Raw genomic sequence first — 16,450 nt, forward strand, 5'->3', positions numbered from 1 at the left:
TTTTTTTTTTTTTTTTTTTTTTGTGGTATGCGGGCCTCTCACCACTGCGGCCTCTCCCGTCGCAGAGCAACAGGCTCCGGACGCGCAGGCCCAGCGGCCATGGCCCACGGGCCCAGCCGCTCTGCGGCACGTGGGATCCCCCCGGACCGGGGCACGAACCCGTGTTCCCTGCATCGGCAGGCGGACTCCCAACCACTGCGCCACCAGGGAAGCCCTGCTTTCTTATTTTTAGTCTGTTAATATAATGAGTTATATTACTTCTATCTTTAAAAGTCATTTATTCCTCAAAGTTGAAATCAACTTGATGGAACCTTTGGAGCACTTTGTGAATTAATAAGCAGACACGAAAAGACAGCATCAAGAAACTGGCAAAGTAGAGGTAATCCATCCCTTTCTATATTGGCTCTGGTTTGCTATGTCACAATTCCTTTATCCAAGAGAGATGCAGGAACAAGAGAAAGGAAGCCGAGCCCACGTGACCCTCCCTGTCCTGGGTCAGAGACCCTTCATTAAAGGCTGATGGGCAATGCCACATGGTGGACAGTGACCACAGGAGGACTGGTTGGTCTGTCACTAAAACCTGATTCCAGGCCGAATCATGAAGGGAATAATTAATCAAAAACAGGCACTGGAAGCAAAAGATAGATAATCTGGCAAGTGGGGAAAAAGGAAGAAAAATACACAGAGGGTGTCTGCTAGTCCTAGAGTGCAGGTGTAGAAACTCCATCACAGCTTCCTTCCTGACAAAGCTATCCCCACGTAAGTGCAAACTGCTGCCCTCGAAGCAACATGGGTTGTCTTGTCTTTTAGCAAAACCACAACTGCGACCCACCATGGACCATGCTGTCCCACTCGGACAAATGCTAACTCATGTTCCTTGGAAGTGGTCTTTGGACCCTGGCATTGAATCTGCACGTGGGTTGTAAGAGGGTCCAGAGATTTGGGACCTCAGCCTTGGCGTGGCCGGAAACTCAGAGTCCCAGCGCCAAGCAACACACACTAAACTAGAGGGAGACCAACAGTCTGGCTCACGAACCCCAAGCTCATCATGAGGCACACGCCTCCCTGCCTGTTACCAGGTAAAGAAAGCCCCTCTTGATCTTCGGTACCTCCATGTGTTTCTGACTCAAAGCCCTCAAACTCCCCTGCAGTCTTTGAAACATATCACCATCTGACTGCTTCTCACGCCTGGAAAACTGTTTACAGGTACAACCAAGCAGGAAATGACAAAACATCTTTTCGCCAAATAGTCTGTTTAATTAAAAAACTCAACTTTCTAAATTAAATGAAGCATTTCCCTCATACCAAGCTGAAGGATCAATAATCCAGAACTAGGAACATGTGAACAAATCTCCCATCGGGGAACTTCCCCTCAAAAGGTATTTACACTGGGTTGGCCAAAAAGGTCGTTCAGCTTTTTTTTTTTAAACAAAAACCCGAACGAACTTTTCAGCCAACCCAATATAAATTGGGTTGTACTTTAAAAAAATAACTTAAAATGGTATATAAAAGATTCCAGTGCACTCTTTTTACATTTCATTATAAACATGATGTGCCAAAATAATAAATTTACTCACTTGTCTTTTAGCTTCTCTCAGTTTTCTTTTGAGGGCTGTCAAAATTCTTTGTACTTCCCATAATCTTTCCTCTTTAGATAAATCCTTTATCCCACCCTGCAGATCTCGATGTAAACAGTTCAAAAGAAACTCCTAGAAAGTAACACACCACACACTGTATAGGATTCCATGTTTTGTCATTTTAAAATAAAACCACATGCAATTTCTAAAAATGCAGAATCTACTTTTCAATTATCATTAAAAAAATGACATAATGCATGAATTGTTTTTTCAAGGTTATGACTGAAAAATCATCTTTATTTTTTCTGCCTGAGCATTGGGTTCTAATCCATCAATTTACAATGGTTCCCAGTAGTCAATTCACATCCCTTTCCCCAACACATCAACTACTAAGAAATGGGAGCTCAGAGCAGACAAAAGGGAAGAAAGGCAAGCAGGGATTTGATAACTTGTATGCAAACAAAAGATGTAATAATTATCAAATATAAGTAAACGCCTTAGCCTTGAATTTCTTACTGAGCTTGCCAAACACACACAACCAAATGGCACTGTTTCAGTAGCACAGTGGGAAAACAAAGGATTTGGGGTCAAATCCTGGCTCTTCAGCTTAGTAACCAGGTGACATAGCATAAGTTATTTAACTTCTCCAAATTTCATTATTCTTATCTGTAAAATAAGGCCAATAAAGCAGCCTTGTCCAGATAAGCTAACATTTTTGGACTGCTTACAACATACCTGGCACCATGGTGAACATCTTTAACGCATTATTTCATTTAAGGTAATCTTCACATCAAACCTAGCATTTTTAAATGCAATCCCCAAGGCTTAAGGAGGTTAAGCAACATGCCTAATTAGGAGCAGAGCAAGAATTTAAAGCCAGGTCTTTTGATTTCCAAACATGTGCTCTGTCCACTATGATGTTCTGCCTTAACTGGCATGAAATAGTGCCAGATGGGAAGTTCTGGCTTCAGTGTGCCATGAAGAGTGTGCCTGACACAGCTCCAGACACACAGGAAGTGTTCATGGAACAGGAGGCCATCGTTCTCAGCACTGCAGTCTCCCATGGGGTCAGAGCGAGGGCTGGCTCTGGAGGCTGGGAGGGGGGCTGCACACACCTGTCTTCTGATCTCCTCCTTGATGCTCTCCTGGGTCTCGGGCAGTGTGGGCATCGTGGCCATGTTAGACCATCGCAGAGGTTTCGTCACTTGCTTCAGTGTCACATTTCCGAAGAGCTCTTGCACGTGTGTGAAAAACACATATAGGACACGATTGCTAATCTAAAAACAAAAGAAAAGATTTGCAAGAAAAATATTAAAATTATCATTTCATTTCATTTGTGTCTGTTGCCTAAGTGCATCCTCAGTAGTGACTAGACATGTTTTGCTAATTAGTGGCCAATTTAAAGAAGAGAATGAGAAAGTATGAGTTAAGTCATGGACTCAGCACTATGAGGAATTGTGGGGAAAAAGCCAAGAAATGGATGCAGAGACCGATGATCATCAATCTGTTCTGTTTTAGCACCATAACATTAATTGATTTTTTAAATCTTATGTTCTTTATTTTCAAGTTACTGTGATACATTTTAACACATGCAACTGGATCTACTAAGGAACAAAGGAGCCTGCAGCTGCAGAGCTGGGCTGAGTGTGGTAGCCCCTGCTCCAGAGACGAATGCTTCTGGGCAGACTCCAGAGCCCGTGTTTGAATAGATGCTCCAATGCTAAGAGACCAGGACGTTACGCTGGCTAAAAAGTTAATACAAGAAATTATTTCCTACCTAAAACTTATTCTGACAACACACCTGAATCTTCTGTGACACCAACATCCCTACTACAGTTATATTAAGTAACAATGTAATATTTACCAAATTCTGAAAACTTGACTAATATGAAATTTGAGAAACATGTTGCTTCCAAAATATAATCAACGAGCAATGAAGGAATCTTCAGTGAAAGAAAATACACTCTTACATGTAACAGTGTGTTATAACAGTGACCAATAATAACCTGGTATATTGGCTAAAAAGCTTAAAATAAAAACTATAACCCCATCTCATGTTTTGCCCTTTGTTCTTGGCCTGACTGAAATATCAGTAACTCCAATTAAAGGAAAACACATGCTCTACGCAAGCACCAAGTGAGCAGCAGAAAACGAAGGCCAGGAATTTATGTTGTAAAGAGACACCAACTAACACACCACCCACCTCTCTGAAATGCCTCCTCAGATTAAGATTCTGTAAAATACTCTATATACACCTCTTCATGAAGTCCTCAGGTCAAATCCCTGACCAAATGAATAACGTTAGGGCCCCTTGAGCCTGAGTCTGTATGTGTGTGTGATATGACTAAGCAGTAATGCTATTTGAGGAAGTAACTGAAATCCTTAAAACACTGCAGATGAACTGTAACTGCAGGTACCTTGGGCTCCTCTTCCACTAAGGACAGATCACTGTCATCAGGAACTGCTTACAAACCACACCAAAGACTGGACAATATTCAAATTTCACAGCTGCAGCTAAAAGGCCGACATGCTCATTACCTTACATGCCAACACTGTCCACACTGTGAAATAAAAAGGCCAACATTCAGGCTAACCCCTTACCCACCGTCCCTGGTTCACTGCTTGGTATGTGACTCAGCCACAGGAAACCCTCCCTACATCCCCAGGGCCGGCCGTGTACCTGGACAGTCGGGCTGAGCACTATAGAAATGTTCTGGATGTTCATTTTTGTTTCCAGCTCCTTGGCAATAACGTGGTCCATGTGCATGATCAGCCAGGAGATCAGCAGACGGTTACACTCGGGCAGCTCCTCCAGCAGGCGCTGGAACTCCTGCACCTTCTCGCCCTCTGAGCTCCGCCCACAAGCCTCTTCAAAGCGGGGCAGCAGCTCCTTGGTCAGCAGGTTCTCGGGCAGGTCCCGCAGGTATTGCTTCAGCAAACTGGCCACAGTGTTAGGCTCATACTCTTCCAAGTTTGGAGACTCCTCTCTGTCATAGGCTGCTTTCAGTTCATCCACCTTGGATTTAATTCCTTAGAACATTCGAATTCAAAAGAGAAAGAAAGTATCAAGAAAAAAAAAAAAAAATCCAACACACAGCTTTCTTCCCCACTGTGCCTACCCCTGGGGGAGATCAGAGAAGGGCCATCCTGACCATATGAAGTGTTAATCTGCACACGGTTCATACAATTCCTCCATTAAAGCAGATAAAAGACTACACTTAGAGGACGAATAACCAAAAGCTAAATGATAATGGACAAACTCAATACTCAAAACAAAAGTCATAGTAACCACAGAAACATCAAGCAAATACGCCAATCGATTCAGGGAAAAAAACTTGTTTTTTATTTAAAGATAGGTAGGTAAAAATTCAGGCAAAAATTAAACTACAATCTAAGCATATGCCTTGTTCTACATGAGCGGCCAACTGCTTTTCCTAACTAGTCACAAGACTGACAACATAAAATACAACTCAGTACATACAAGCACGTTGCAAAAAGTTGTGGGTGACTACTCTTTTATAAGTAAAAATTGTATCATAAATGCAAAAGGTGAGTTCACTATCTAAACAAACTCTTTGAAAATTATTCATTACATAATACCCATCTAATTTCTAAGTTTAAGTTCTTTACATGTTTTCTTAATCTGAAACAGGGTTACAATAAAAGAAAAGTGAAATTTTGGGTTACTAAAATCGAATTGTTTTGCTTTTCTTACTGGACAGAAACACACACAAATGTTTTTCAGACACTAAGTATTTTAGATTTTTAGTCCAATGTGCATTTCAGTGACATAATTCAGTGACACTGATTGCTCATGAGAACACAAGGTAGCTTTCTGTTGTTTTCGATACTTAAAACTTTAGGCCAAGATGTGGTACTATACACAACAGAATACTATTCAGCTATAAAAAAGAATGAAATCCTGCCATTTGCAATAGCATGGATGGACCTAGAGGGTGTTACGCTACGTGAAATAAGTCAGAAAAAGACAAAATACTTCATATGTGGAATCTAAACAAGTAAAACAAACTATACTTTGAATATAACAAAAAAGAAACAGACTCACAGATATAGAGGACAAACTAGTGGTTACCAGAGGGGAAAGGGGAGGGGTGAGGGGCAAGTGAGGGGTAGGGGATTAAGAGGTACAAACTACCATGTATAAAATAAATAAGCTACAAGGATATATTGTACAGCACAGGGAATATAGCCAATATTTTACAACTATAAATGGAGTATAACCTTTAAAAATATTGAATCACTATGTTGTATCCCTGAAAGTTATATAATTTTGTACATCAACTATACTTCAATTTAAAAAAAACTTTAGGCCAATTACTGGAAACAAGCCACAAACTAAGGCTGACAGATTGTAACGGTAAACACAAACACTCGAGAGTCACCTAGTCTGAGCAGCATTTTACAATCAATAGTGCTTACATCTGGGCTCTGACATTCCTTATGTGAAAACCACTTAATGCCATCACAATAAATCAGTAACTTAATCTAGCACTGACAAAATGAAATCAACAACTCCAAACAGGAAAATAATAATATGAATCTTATTTTTGTGTAATCTTTATTTTGAGGCAGAAAAGTTAGAAAATAATTCCTTTTTTTTTTTTTTTACTGAGTAAAACATGGTGTGTGATAATTTTAATTGAAATTCTTGACCAAAACCTCCTCTCTCTCTCACATACATTTTATAGATTTGTAATTTTCCCCCAACAGTGCCTGCCCAGAAAATTGCACAAGTGAAAAGTGCACAAATTTCCAGGTACAGAAAGAGCATATGCAAAATCATAGATTAGCTTTAAAACTGGAACTTATATATGGATAAGTGAGAATCAAGAGTTCTCCACCAGAAAATAATACTGTTAGCATTCAAAAAGAAAAGTCACAGCCATAAACTCTGTAGTCCAGAGTGCTGAATGCAGCATTCTGCCAGAGCTTCAAAAATAAATACAGGGGCTTCCCTGGTGGCGCAGTGGTTGAGAGTCTGCCTGCCAATGCGGGGGACACGGGTTCGTGCCCCAGTCCGGGAGGATCCCACATGCCGCGAAGCGGCTGGGCCCGTGAGCCATGGCCGCTGAGCCTGTGCGTCCGGAGCCTGTGCTCCACAACAGGAGAGGCCACAACAGTGAGAGGGCCGCGTACCGCAAAAAAAAAAAAAAAAAAAATTGATCAAAGCAGAAGCTTGGCCTCCAAGGAGCCAACAACCAGGGGAGCAGCTCAGTTTGAACACTCTGACACGTGAATTCAGAGGAGTCCCACACCTCCGACTCCAAAAGAATGCAAACATCAAAAATAGGTCAAAGACAAAAGAATCCTTTGAACAAAGCTGTAGGAACTCTTCAGAGAAACTTTCACCTAAAACAAAATTTCTTCACACCTATCAAAATCACGTGAGAGAAGCAACTATGTTAGTACTGTGTAGATCTTTAAAAATCCATCATAAATTTTTCTTAAAAGGCAAGTTTCAAATTCATTTAAATGTGTTTATTTTTATGTAACTAAGGACTTATAAATTCAAATTCAGTGCCTAATTCATTTATCTTATTTTCTATAAAATAGTAGCATTTTAGCCAAAACACTCTTAAATGATAACATGTTATCTGTGGGATTATGTAAAGGTCTCCCCAGTTATCAAACATGCTGGCCCTTTCTTAACAAAGCTTAAATATCAAATCCACCCTCTAGAAATGTGCATGAACCAATTAAATGGAAAAAGTAAATCTAGTCTCTTTATTCTAAATGTGTATGATTTAACTCATCATGAAATACGCATGAGCAACAGTGAATATTATAGCCTCAAGGTCCAGGACCAAGACACTGAACCACAGGAACGTGATGACAACAGCACGGATGCCACACAGGTCAGGACTTGCATCCTACACCAACACAAAGCCACCCTGCTCTGTAAGAAATAGAGTCTTCTGCTTTAGACAGCATGCATTTTCCTTGATTTTAGACACCCAATATGAATTACTTTCCTGCCAGTATGAAATGTAAGTTTTCATACACACGGAACGTAGAGAAATGGAACCTCAACTTCACTAATGCACATAAGAGCCGCGCCTGGACACAGAGGTATCCACATCTAAACATTTTAGTAAGAACCTAAACATTTAGCAAGAACACTGTGCATCCCTCAGCTGAACTCAGGAAATACTTAAACGACTGTCAGTAACTGTGTCTTGTGGCCAAGAAGCGTCCTGAACCCAGATGTCCTTCCTCCCTGCTGACCACCCTCCAACGCCCAGCCTCACGGAGGCACCCAGGTGAGGGGCACCACACACACACACACACACACACACACACACACACACACACACACACACACAGAGTGTGAGGGTCTTTGTTCAACTGGAAGGATCAAGGAAATGAATGAGGTTTAGGACCCGTGTCACAATTTTCCTCACAAGTGAGTATTTGTTCCCTTCCTTTGAAAAGTGGAAGTGAAGCTAACCTTTAAAAACCAGTACATGTGGCGCGAGCCCCATACCTGACACTCTGTAGATGCCTTCACACTTCATGCCATGCTTCTCCACATAATCCACACACTCCCGGAAGACGGCCGGCAGCCGAACGCCGTCGTACATCATGGTCCTCTCCACTGCATCAGCCAGAGGAATCCCAAAGATGGGTTTGAGATTCGGGACATCTATCTGAGGCACCTCTGGCTCCTGAATTGGCTTCTTCTTTTTCTTCTTTTCCTTCCACTGTTTAACCACGTCAGCTGCTGTCAAGTCTTTTGACTTTTTCTCTTTATGTTTTTCCTCTTTGTGTTTTTCTTCTTTATGTTTTTCCTCTTTGGGTTTCTCTTTTATTTTAAAATCCTTCTCTTTCTTTTTAGAAAAGCTGGGCTTCTTGAAAACATGGATCCCCTTGGACCTCTTCATTTTGGAAGGACTTTCGGCTTCATCTCCAGAGCTATCTTCCTGAAAGGCGGCATAGCCTTCAGCTGCCAAAGAAATGCAGGGAGCATGAGTCAGATGTCTGCTGAATGTCAAACTGTCCATTTTCAATGTCTGAAAACAAGACAAAGAAGTGCCACCTGGCCCTAGCTACCTAGCTTTTCACCCCACGGCCAAGCCCTCCTGGTACTCTCAGCAATTCATTCAATGGCTTCCCAGCTAAAATGAGGCGTTGCCGTGACGTCTCCTGACCACAAGAGGGCGACGAGCAGAGAGCCAGTTACCCTTGAAACTGGTTTTATTTTATACACACGTGCAATTGGAATTTCTGCAAACCAAATTATTATAAATAATCATTTATTATCTTAATTTATGTATTATCTACACAGAGGGCTAATGGAGAGAATCCCTATATAATGCACAGCATTCTTTCATCAGCTGAATAAGGCCCTCTAACTTACACTCTACTTAGCTTAGGTTTCTTCATATTTGGTTCCTATAATGTGAAGCAATCTCCAATCATGACACGAAATGCACTACTGTTCAGACGCTCCCGTCATCCCCATCACACTTTGCTCTCCTGTCTCCAGCTGTTAAGTTCTTTCTGCAGATGGCAGCTGGGACTGAAGCCTCATCTGGGGAGAACAGAACCAGGAAACTCCCTAATCTCGGAATGGTGGCCACTTCCCTGCGTCAGAAGCCCTGGTTTCACACTGATAACTGCTTAGTATCAATATTAGAGTTATCCTAGTTTGGTTTCACTGTTCTTTTTTATTTTAACATCTAAAACTCTCCTTTTCTTTAGCCAACTACCTCACAAGCTATTTTATAACAAAAATTAAAGGTATTGCATACATTTCCCTCTAATTAAAGTACCAATACCACAAACCCCACACCAACCAGAATGGCAAAAGTCTTAAGGGCATAATACCATGACAGAAAGCAACTGGAGTTCTCAGACACCACTGGTGGGAATGTCAACTGGTACAAGCACTCTGGAAATTGTTTTGCAGGATCTACAGATACTGAAATGAGCATGGCCTGTGAGCAATTCCACTCCCAGGCACACACACAACAGAAATGCATAAACTTGGACAATGAGGTTCAGAGAAGCACGATTCATAACACACACTGAAGACAACCCAAATGACCAATAACAGTAGAATGGAAAAATAAATTCTAGTATATTAGTGCAAAATCCAGCAATAGAAATGAACAAATTACTGCCATATGGAATAACACGGATGAATCTAACAAACATAACACTGGGCAAAAGAAACTACCCACAAAAGGAAATCTACTTCCATGTACAAAAGTCCAAAATCAGGCAGTGTCCAGATGTGCTGGGCGTCCCCCCTGAAGGGGCAACAGGCAATTTCTAGGATGCTGATGATGCTCTATTTCCAGAGCCTTGTAATTAGCACAGGTGTATCCGTTTGTGATAATTCATCAAGTTGTACACAATTTGTGCATTCTATCCAAATGTTATGCTTCAAATACAAATTAACTTAAAAATACCGTGAAACTAAAATCACACTTACTTAAAATAACTCACCTGATTTGCTTTTAACATGCTAAAAAGCTATGTCTAAATGATTCATCCTTACAGAACAGGAATCATAAATGGAACGCATGGTGGCATTTGCTTAAGAAACCGAATACATACTTTTTTCACCATGTACCCCAACTGGCCTACACAACCTCGCCAAGAGAGTAAGGCTGTATAAGGACAAAATTTCAATATTTACTTTTCATACTTTTATTTAAAATTTAAGAAACCTCCACCAGAAAACTTCACCATTTCTGGAAATTCAGTATTTTTATTTGTGAGAATAACACCCTAAAATACAAAAACTGAGATGCAGAAAAATAAAGAAAATATAAAACAAGAGTCTTTGGATATATTTCTACAAGATAGCAGGTACACATAATTAGAGTAGAAATTTATCTAAACTTTAGCTACAGCACAGAGAAAATGGCACTTACTCCTTTTTTCCTTTTTCTTAAATTTTCCTTTTTTCTTCCCATGGTCCTTCTCATCATCAGACACTATATCGGGAGGCTCATGGAGGCTGTCATGGGGAGGCGAGGGCTCGCCCGTGCGGTACAATCCAGGAAACTTAGTGGGGCTGATCTCCTCAGAGCTGGGGGTGCGGGTGAGCCCACTGCCATGCTCCACCCTGCGGTGCTCACCCGGGCTGCTGGTGGGGGGCAGGAAGCACTCGGTCATGCTGCCTCCTTGACGACAGTGAGGAGGGCGTCTGTTACCTGCCCATCACCCCTGCAGAGGGAGAGAGCACATCACAGTCACCCAACGACCACCAAGACATAAGGGCGCCAGACACACACACAAAACAGCAACTAATCTTGCATTTACAAATCAAAAATATTTTTCTTCACAACCCCCCTTTAAAAATAGTTGTTCATTTTGCCATCTCAAGTTACATTCGCGCACCACACATTTCGGTTCTCAAAGAGTTGGTTGAAAGCACTGGATCTTCAAGTGTGAAAAAAATGAACCAAATGAAAGTGCGTTCTCAAAGTAGGACACAGAGTTTCTTCTAAAAAAGAACCCACCATTGTAATGGGCTTCATTTTGGATTGCTATCCAACATAAAATCCTAATTTTTTTTAAGTTATGGCCAAACAACCATGAATAATAAATTAAGAAGACTGTTAATATAACTACACATGAATAGTTCAGTATCAAAATTTATAAACCAATTAAAGTTATATATACAGATCATTAGCCATAGCTCTATACTGCACTGGACAATTCACATGTGGATAACAGCTATTTTATCTTGGACTGGAATTATGTTGAAAGAAACAATGGAACCCTCATTTGCTCAGTCCTAAAATACACACACACTAGTTTCGCTAGAATGGACACTACAAAGAAATGCGGATAAACAACAAGGTCCTACTGTACAGCGCAGGAAACTGTATTCAACATCCTGCGATAAACCATAATGGAAAAGCATACGAAAAAGAATGTATATATATGTATAACTGAGTCACTTTGCTCTACAGCAGAAATTAACACAACATTGTAAATCAACTATACTTCAATAAAAAATAAATTTAAAAAAAGAATAAAAAAACCCAAAGGACAAATGTAAGAAAAGTTCAAGATTTGTTTGCATTTTTTTCTTCATTAGACAGATGGTACACAGTACTGTGTTTAAAAGTTACTTGGATTAGTTCTTATTCCTCTTTAATGCCTTCATGATATTAATTTGAAAAACTATTAGAATCACTTGTTTCTCTTTGCACTCACTTCTAAGGTGATTTTGCAATTTTAAAAATCCACAAACACAAGTGATAAGACTGCTATTTCTGACCATAAACAAAGACAAACAAATGTGTAAAAAGATGTGTAAATTATGAGAGCTAATTTCTCTAAAAAGCAAAGAGTTCTCACAAATCAATGAAAATCTCAACAAATCAAGACACCTACACAAAGAATGTGAAGCAGTTCATAGAAAAATGACTAATATCCACATGAAAATAATGTTCAAGTACAATTACAATTTTAAAAACAAAATAAGTTACCATTTTTCTAACAGCAGACTGGCAAAGAACAAAAAAGGTGATTAATACCAAGTGTTGGTAAGGATGTGATCAAACATTTGGGAGAATATCCACTGATGGCTGAAGTGTAAACCAGCACAATCTTTTTTGAAAACCAATTTGGCAATATCTATCAAAATTTTATTTTTTAATATATTTATTTATTTATTTTTGGCTGTGCTGGGTCTTCGCTGCTGCGTGCGAGCTTTCTCTAGTTGTGGCGAGTGGGGGCTACTCTTTGTTGTGGTGTGTGGGTTTCTCATTGCGGTGGCTTCTCTTGTTGCAGAGCATGGGCTCTACGTGCGTGGGCTCAGTCGTTGTGGCTCGTGGGCTCTAGAGTGTTGTGGCGCACGGGCTTAGTTGCTCCGCGGCATGTGGGATCTTCCCAGACCAGGGCTCGAACCCGTGTCCCCTGAATTGGCAGGTGGATTCTTAACCACTGCGCCACCACGGAAGTCCCTATCAAAATTTTAAATGTGCTCTCTTTGATCCAAGAATTCCTCTTTTTAGGAACCTATCCTTCAGATATACTTTTACAAGAATTCAAAGATGTGTACATGAAAATACGCATTTTAGCACTGTGACAGCACAAACAACATAATCTAAATGGCTATCAATGGAAGATCAGTTAAATTATGATTGATCCAAATAATGGAATATAAACTCACACAACATGCAACTTCTGAAATAGTTAACAACTGTTAACTCTTGGAAGTTGTAAAAGGGGGGGGAGAGAAAGATTTCTTTATTTTATCCTTTCTACATATTTTGAGCCTTACCATGCCCATCTATTACTTGTATTACTATTATTGGGGGTTTTTTTAAACGAACAGGCCACTTTTTTTAGTCTCATAAAAATTGTGTTTTTGACAATATTTAATAGTGTGGGGAAAGCAATTTTATTTATAGCACAATATCAATTTTTAAATAAACATATGCAAAAAACTGTAAGAACAAGGGAACTTTAAAAATAATTATCTGTGAATTATAAGATTATAAGTGATCTTTTTACTCTTCTGCATTTCATAAGTTTTATACCCAGTATACATTACTGCTTGTCTAGTCAGGAAAAACATTAAACAGGAAAAATTCCATCAAAGGAGCTGTAAGCATCACTGTAATTTTTTAGGTTCTCTTATAGGCCCTGACTGGCTTTTTTTTTTTTTTTTTTTTTTGCAGTACGCGGGCCTCTCACTGTTGTGGCCTCTCCCGTTGCGGAGCACAGGCTCCGGACGCGCAGGCTCAGCGGCCATGGTTCACGGGCCCAGCCGCTCCACGGCACGTGGGATCCTCCCGGACCGGGGCACGAACCCGTGTCCCCTGCATCGGCAGGCGGACTCCCAACCACTGCGCCACCAGGGAAGTCCTATTATTTTTCAAAAGTACATTCTATTCTTCCCTTAATTGAAGGGATGGTTTTGACCAGCCCAGGTTTGAGAGTTTAAAGAGAGCCAAGATCCCACCAGCCTATCAGTTACACATCACAGGTGAGGAAACTGAGGTCCAAAGACCCGGGAAGCCAAAGCACAGGTGCGGGGAAGGAGCATAGCTCGACACAGACAGACCACTGACGGGCATCCTGTCCCCACGGACCCATGTCATACGCCTCCCTGCATGCTGTCTTCCTCACGCCCTGGAACCCAGCCCTCCTTCCAGGATCTTTGTAGGGCCAATTCATACTCATCTTTTAACATTAAGCCTGCAGATGGGCACAAGGAATCTTTCTGGAGTGATGAAAACGGTCTAGATTTGACTGTGGTGATGGTTACAAACCGTAAATTGACATTTTAAGTGGGTGAATCTTATGGTATGTAAATTATACCTAAAAAAAAATGTTTTAAAAAAAGGATCAAGTACCAGCCACACTTTCTCCAGGAATCCCCCCTCATGCCCACCCCACCCAGTCTAAGCCATGCCCCCTTCCTGTGCCCGCAGAATGCGCGGAGCACACCTCCAGCGCTGCACATGCCTTGCTGGGCTTTAATGACCTGTGAGCACAGGGCCTTCTTGCCCAATAATTCGCGAGTCCTAGCATTTCACACAGCACAGGCTGCACAGGAAGTAGTCAGATGTTTGTTTACTTAACAATCTAATTAGTCTCTTCTATGTTCTCAACAGGCTGTGTCTGCTAATGACACAAAGATGAGAAGAAATGAACCAGCCCTTAGCCTCAACTTTTAATTACAGAAATAAAGAAAGGAAACCCACATTTTATTTGAGTTCCTGTGGCTTCAGGAACTTTCATATACATTAACTAACCTTATATGTCCTGTGAGAAAAGTGTTTTTCCATGTTTACAAACTGCAGAACTAAGGCTCAGAGAAGTGAAGTAACTTACCCTATGCCACACAGCAAGAGATAAAACTGGGATCTGCTTGACTCGAAACACACATTCTTTCCAGTAACCTGCCCTCTACACACACACACACAAGAGGGCACACATGCCAGGAGGAGCAGGGCATTACAGACACAAGCAGAAATGTGGGGCTTGTTATGAGAACGGCAAGAAGACAAGTTGGACGGGAGCAGTTTCACGAAGAAGCAACACAAAAGACACTGAAAGACAAGGTGGCTCTGAACTGAGAGCCAACTGGAGCCAAGCTGAGGGGCTCAGGCACCACACATGGGTCATCACCAAGTCCAAGGCCAGGAAGTGACAACACTGGGGCTAAGAGGAATGAGGGCAGGACCGCAAACAACAGAATGCCAGGCGGGTTTGGACCATTCCCTGCTCTGTGCTGCTACAGCAGCTGGTGACTTACAGTTCAGTCTCCACACTGAACTGACAAAGAAGAGAGTTTTGTTCATGACGCACTGAACAGATTATCTTGCAAAAACTACTCCAGAGAAATAGCTGTTGACCTGACTCAGCCACAGTTGGGAGGAACGGAAGGGGAGCGGCTATCTGCACACAGGAAGGAGTGAGGCCCGAATAGAGGGCGATTTCAGAGGAAAGAACACACTGGCGCTGGGACTGTTCTGAGCACTGGAGAGCCACAGTAAGCCTGAACCTCGCTTAATAAGAGGGCAGAAGAGGGAGGCCTCGAATGGTCCACAGTAAATTTCAGCATAAATAGCCAAAGGAAAGAAAATAAAACAAATTAAAAAATTAGGAATTCCTACTCCTGAGGCAAAAGGAGAAATGATGTAAATTTGTAAACATTTAAGAAAGAATACGTATCCCTATTCCTCCTGGTGAACACAGCTAAGAGAAGACAACAGACTGACAGGTAGAGCAAGAAGGCAGACAGGCTAGGGACCTCGGGATCCGAGGACCAACACTGGTCCCTGAGTTTTCTTTTTGTCTCTACGTCTCAGACTTAGAGCAAAAGAAGCCAGACAGACGGGTGGGCTCAGATAAAAACAACAACAGAAGCCTGCCCTCTCCAGCTGAACGACCAGAAAGGGACAGCTCTGCCAGACAGAAAACTTTCAGATAATAGTGGTCTACTTCAGCCAAACACCACAGAAAAGTAATCAGGACAGCATGGCACTGGAGCAAGGACAGACAGACAGGTTAGAAGAACAAAACAGAAAATTCACAGGGACTCACATGTACACAGTCAACTGGTTGTCAACAAAGGTTCCAAAGGAATTCGGGGGGAAAGGAAAGTCTTCAACAAGTGGCATGGATAACCATGTGGGGAAGAGAGGTGGTGAGCTCCTCCATCACATCACCCACAAAGTGTAATTCATGATAAATCACAGACACAAGAACTTAACTGCTAAAAACTGTAAAACTTCTAAAATAAAACATATTTTTGAGACCTTGGGAGAAGAATATCCCAGACAGGACCAGAAAGCATTAACTATAAAGTTAAAAATTGACAAAGTAGACTTTTTAACAGAAGCAAACACTTCTGCTCATCAAAAGACACTATGGGGCTCCCCTGGTGGCGCAGTGGTTGAGAGTCCGCCTGCCGATGCAGGGGACACGGGTTCGTGCCCCGGTCTGGGAGGACCCCGCATGCTGCGGAGCGGCTGGGCCCGTGAGCCATGGCCGCTGGGCCTGCGCGTCCGGAGCCTGTGCTCCACGACGGGAGAGGCCACAACAGTGAGAGGCCCGCGTACTGCAAAAAAAAAAAAAAAACACTATGAAGAAAATGAATAGTCAAGGCAAAGACGTTGAGAACAATTTACTGTGTGTATGTGTGTGTCCGTCTGTGTGTACGCGCCTCACGAAAGACTTACACCCAGAATATATAAAGAACTCCTACAATTCAACAATAAACAGACAATCCAAAACAAAAATGGGCAAAAGAGTTGAGCAAACAATTTACAAAGGAAAATATATGACTGGTCAATAAGCCCACAAAAAAGCTCCACATCACTAAACATCAAAGAAATGGAAATTAAAACCACAATGAGCTATCAACAGACACC

General features: G+C 41.6%; 1 protein-coding gene across 5 annotated transcripts in view; it reads right to left on the bottom strand.

The window, feature by feature from the left end:
- The window catches only part of RALBP1 (ralA binding protein 1), a 45,652-nt gene that overhangs the window by 12,231 nt on the left and 16,971 nt on the right, over window positions 1-16,450 (bottom strand). For 3 of the 5 annotated variants that reach the window (XM_027088547.1, XM_027088546.1, XM_027088548.1), the window contains exons 2-6: window positions 10,481-10,775; window positions 8,083-8,541; window positions 4,258-4,607; window positions 2,693-2,854; window positions 1,578-1,709 (exon numbers count right to left, since the gene is read on the bottom strand). In XM_027088547.1, coding sequence (XP_026944348.1) covers window positions 1,578-1,709; window positions 2,693-2,854; window positions 4,258-4,607; window positions 8,083-8,541; window positions 10,481-10,724 — 1,347 coding nt within the window. In that variant the 5' untranslated portion in view covers window positions 10,725-10,775. Of the gene's footprint in view, window positions 1-1,577; window positions 1,710-2,692; window positions 2,855-4,257; window positions 4,608-8,082; window positions 8,542-10,480; window positions 10,777-16,450 lie in introns of those variants that run through there. The other 2 variants (XM_027088549.1, XM_027088550.1) reach the window with 2 other exon arrangements.

Source organism: Aethalodelphis obliquidens, unplaced genomic scaffold (assembly GCF_003676395.1).
Source record: "Aethalodelphis obliquidens isolate GAN/ISIS:26980383/991018 unplaced genomic scaffold, ASM367639v1 scaffold63, whole genome shotgun sequence".
Classification (NCBI taxonomy): domain Eukaryota; kingdom Metazoa; phylum Chordata; class Mammalia; order Artiodactyla; family Delphinidae; genus Aethalodelphis; species Aethalodelphis obliquidens.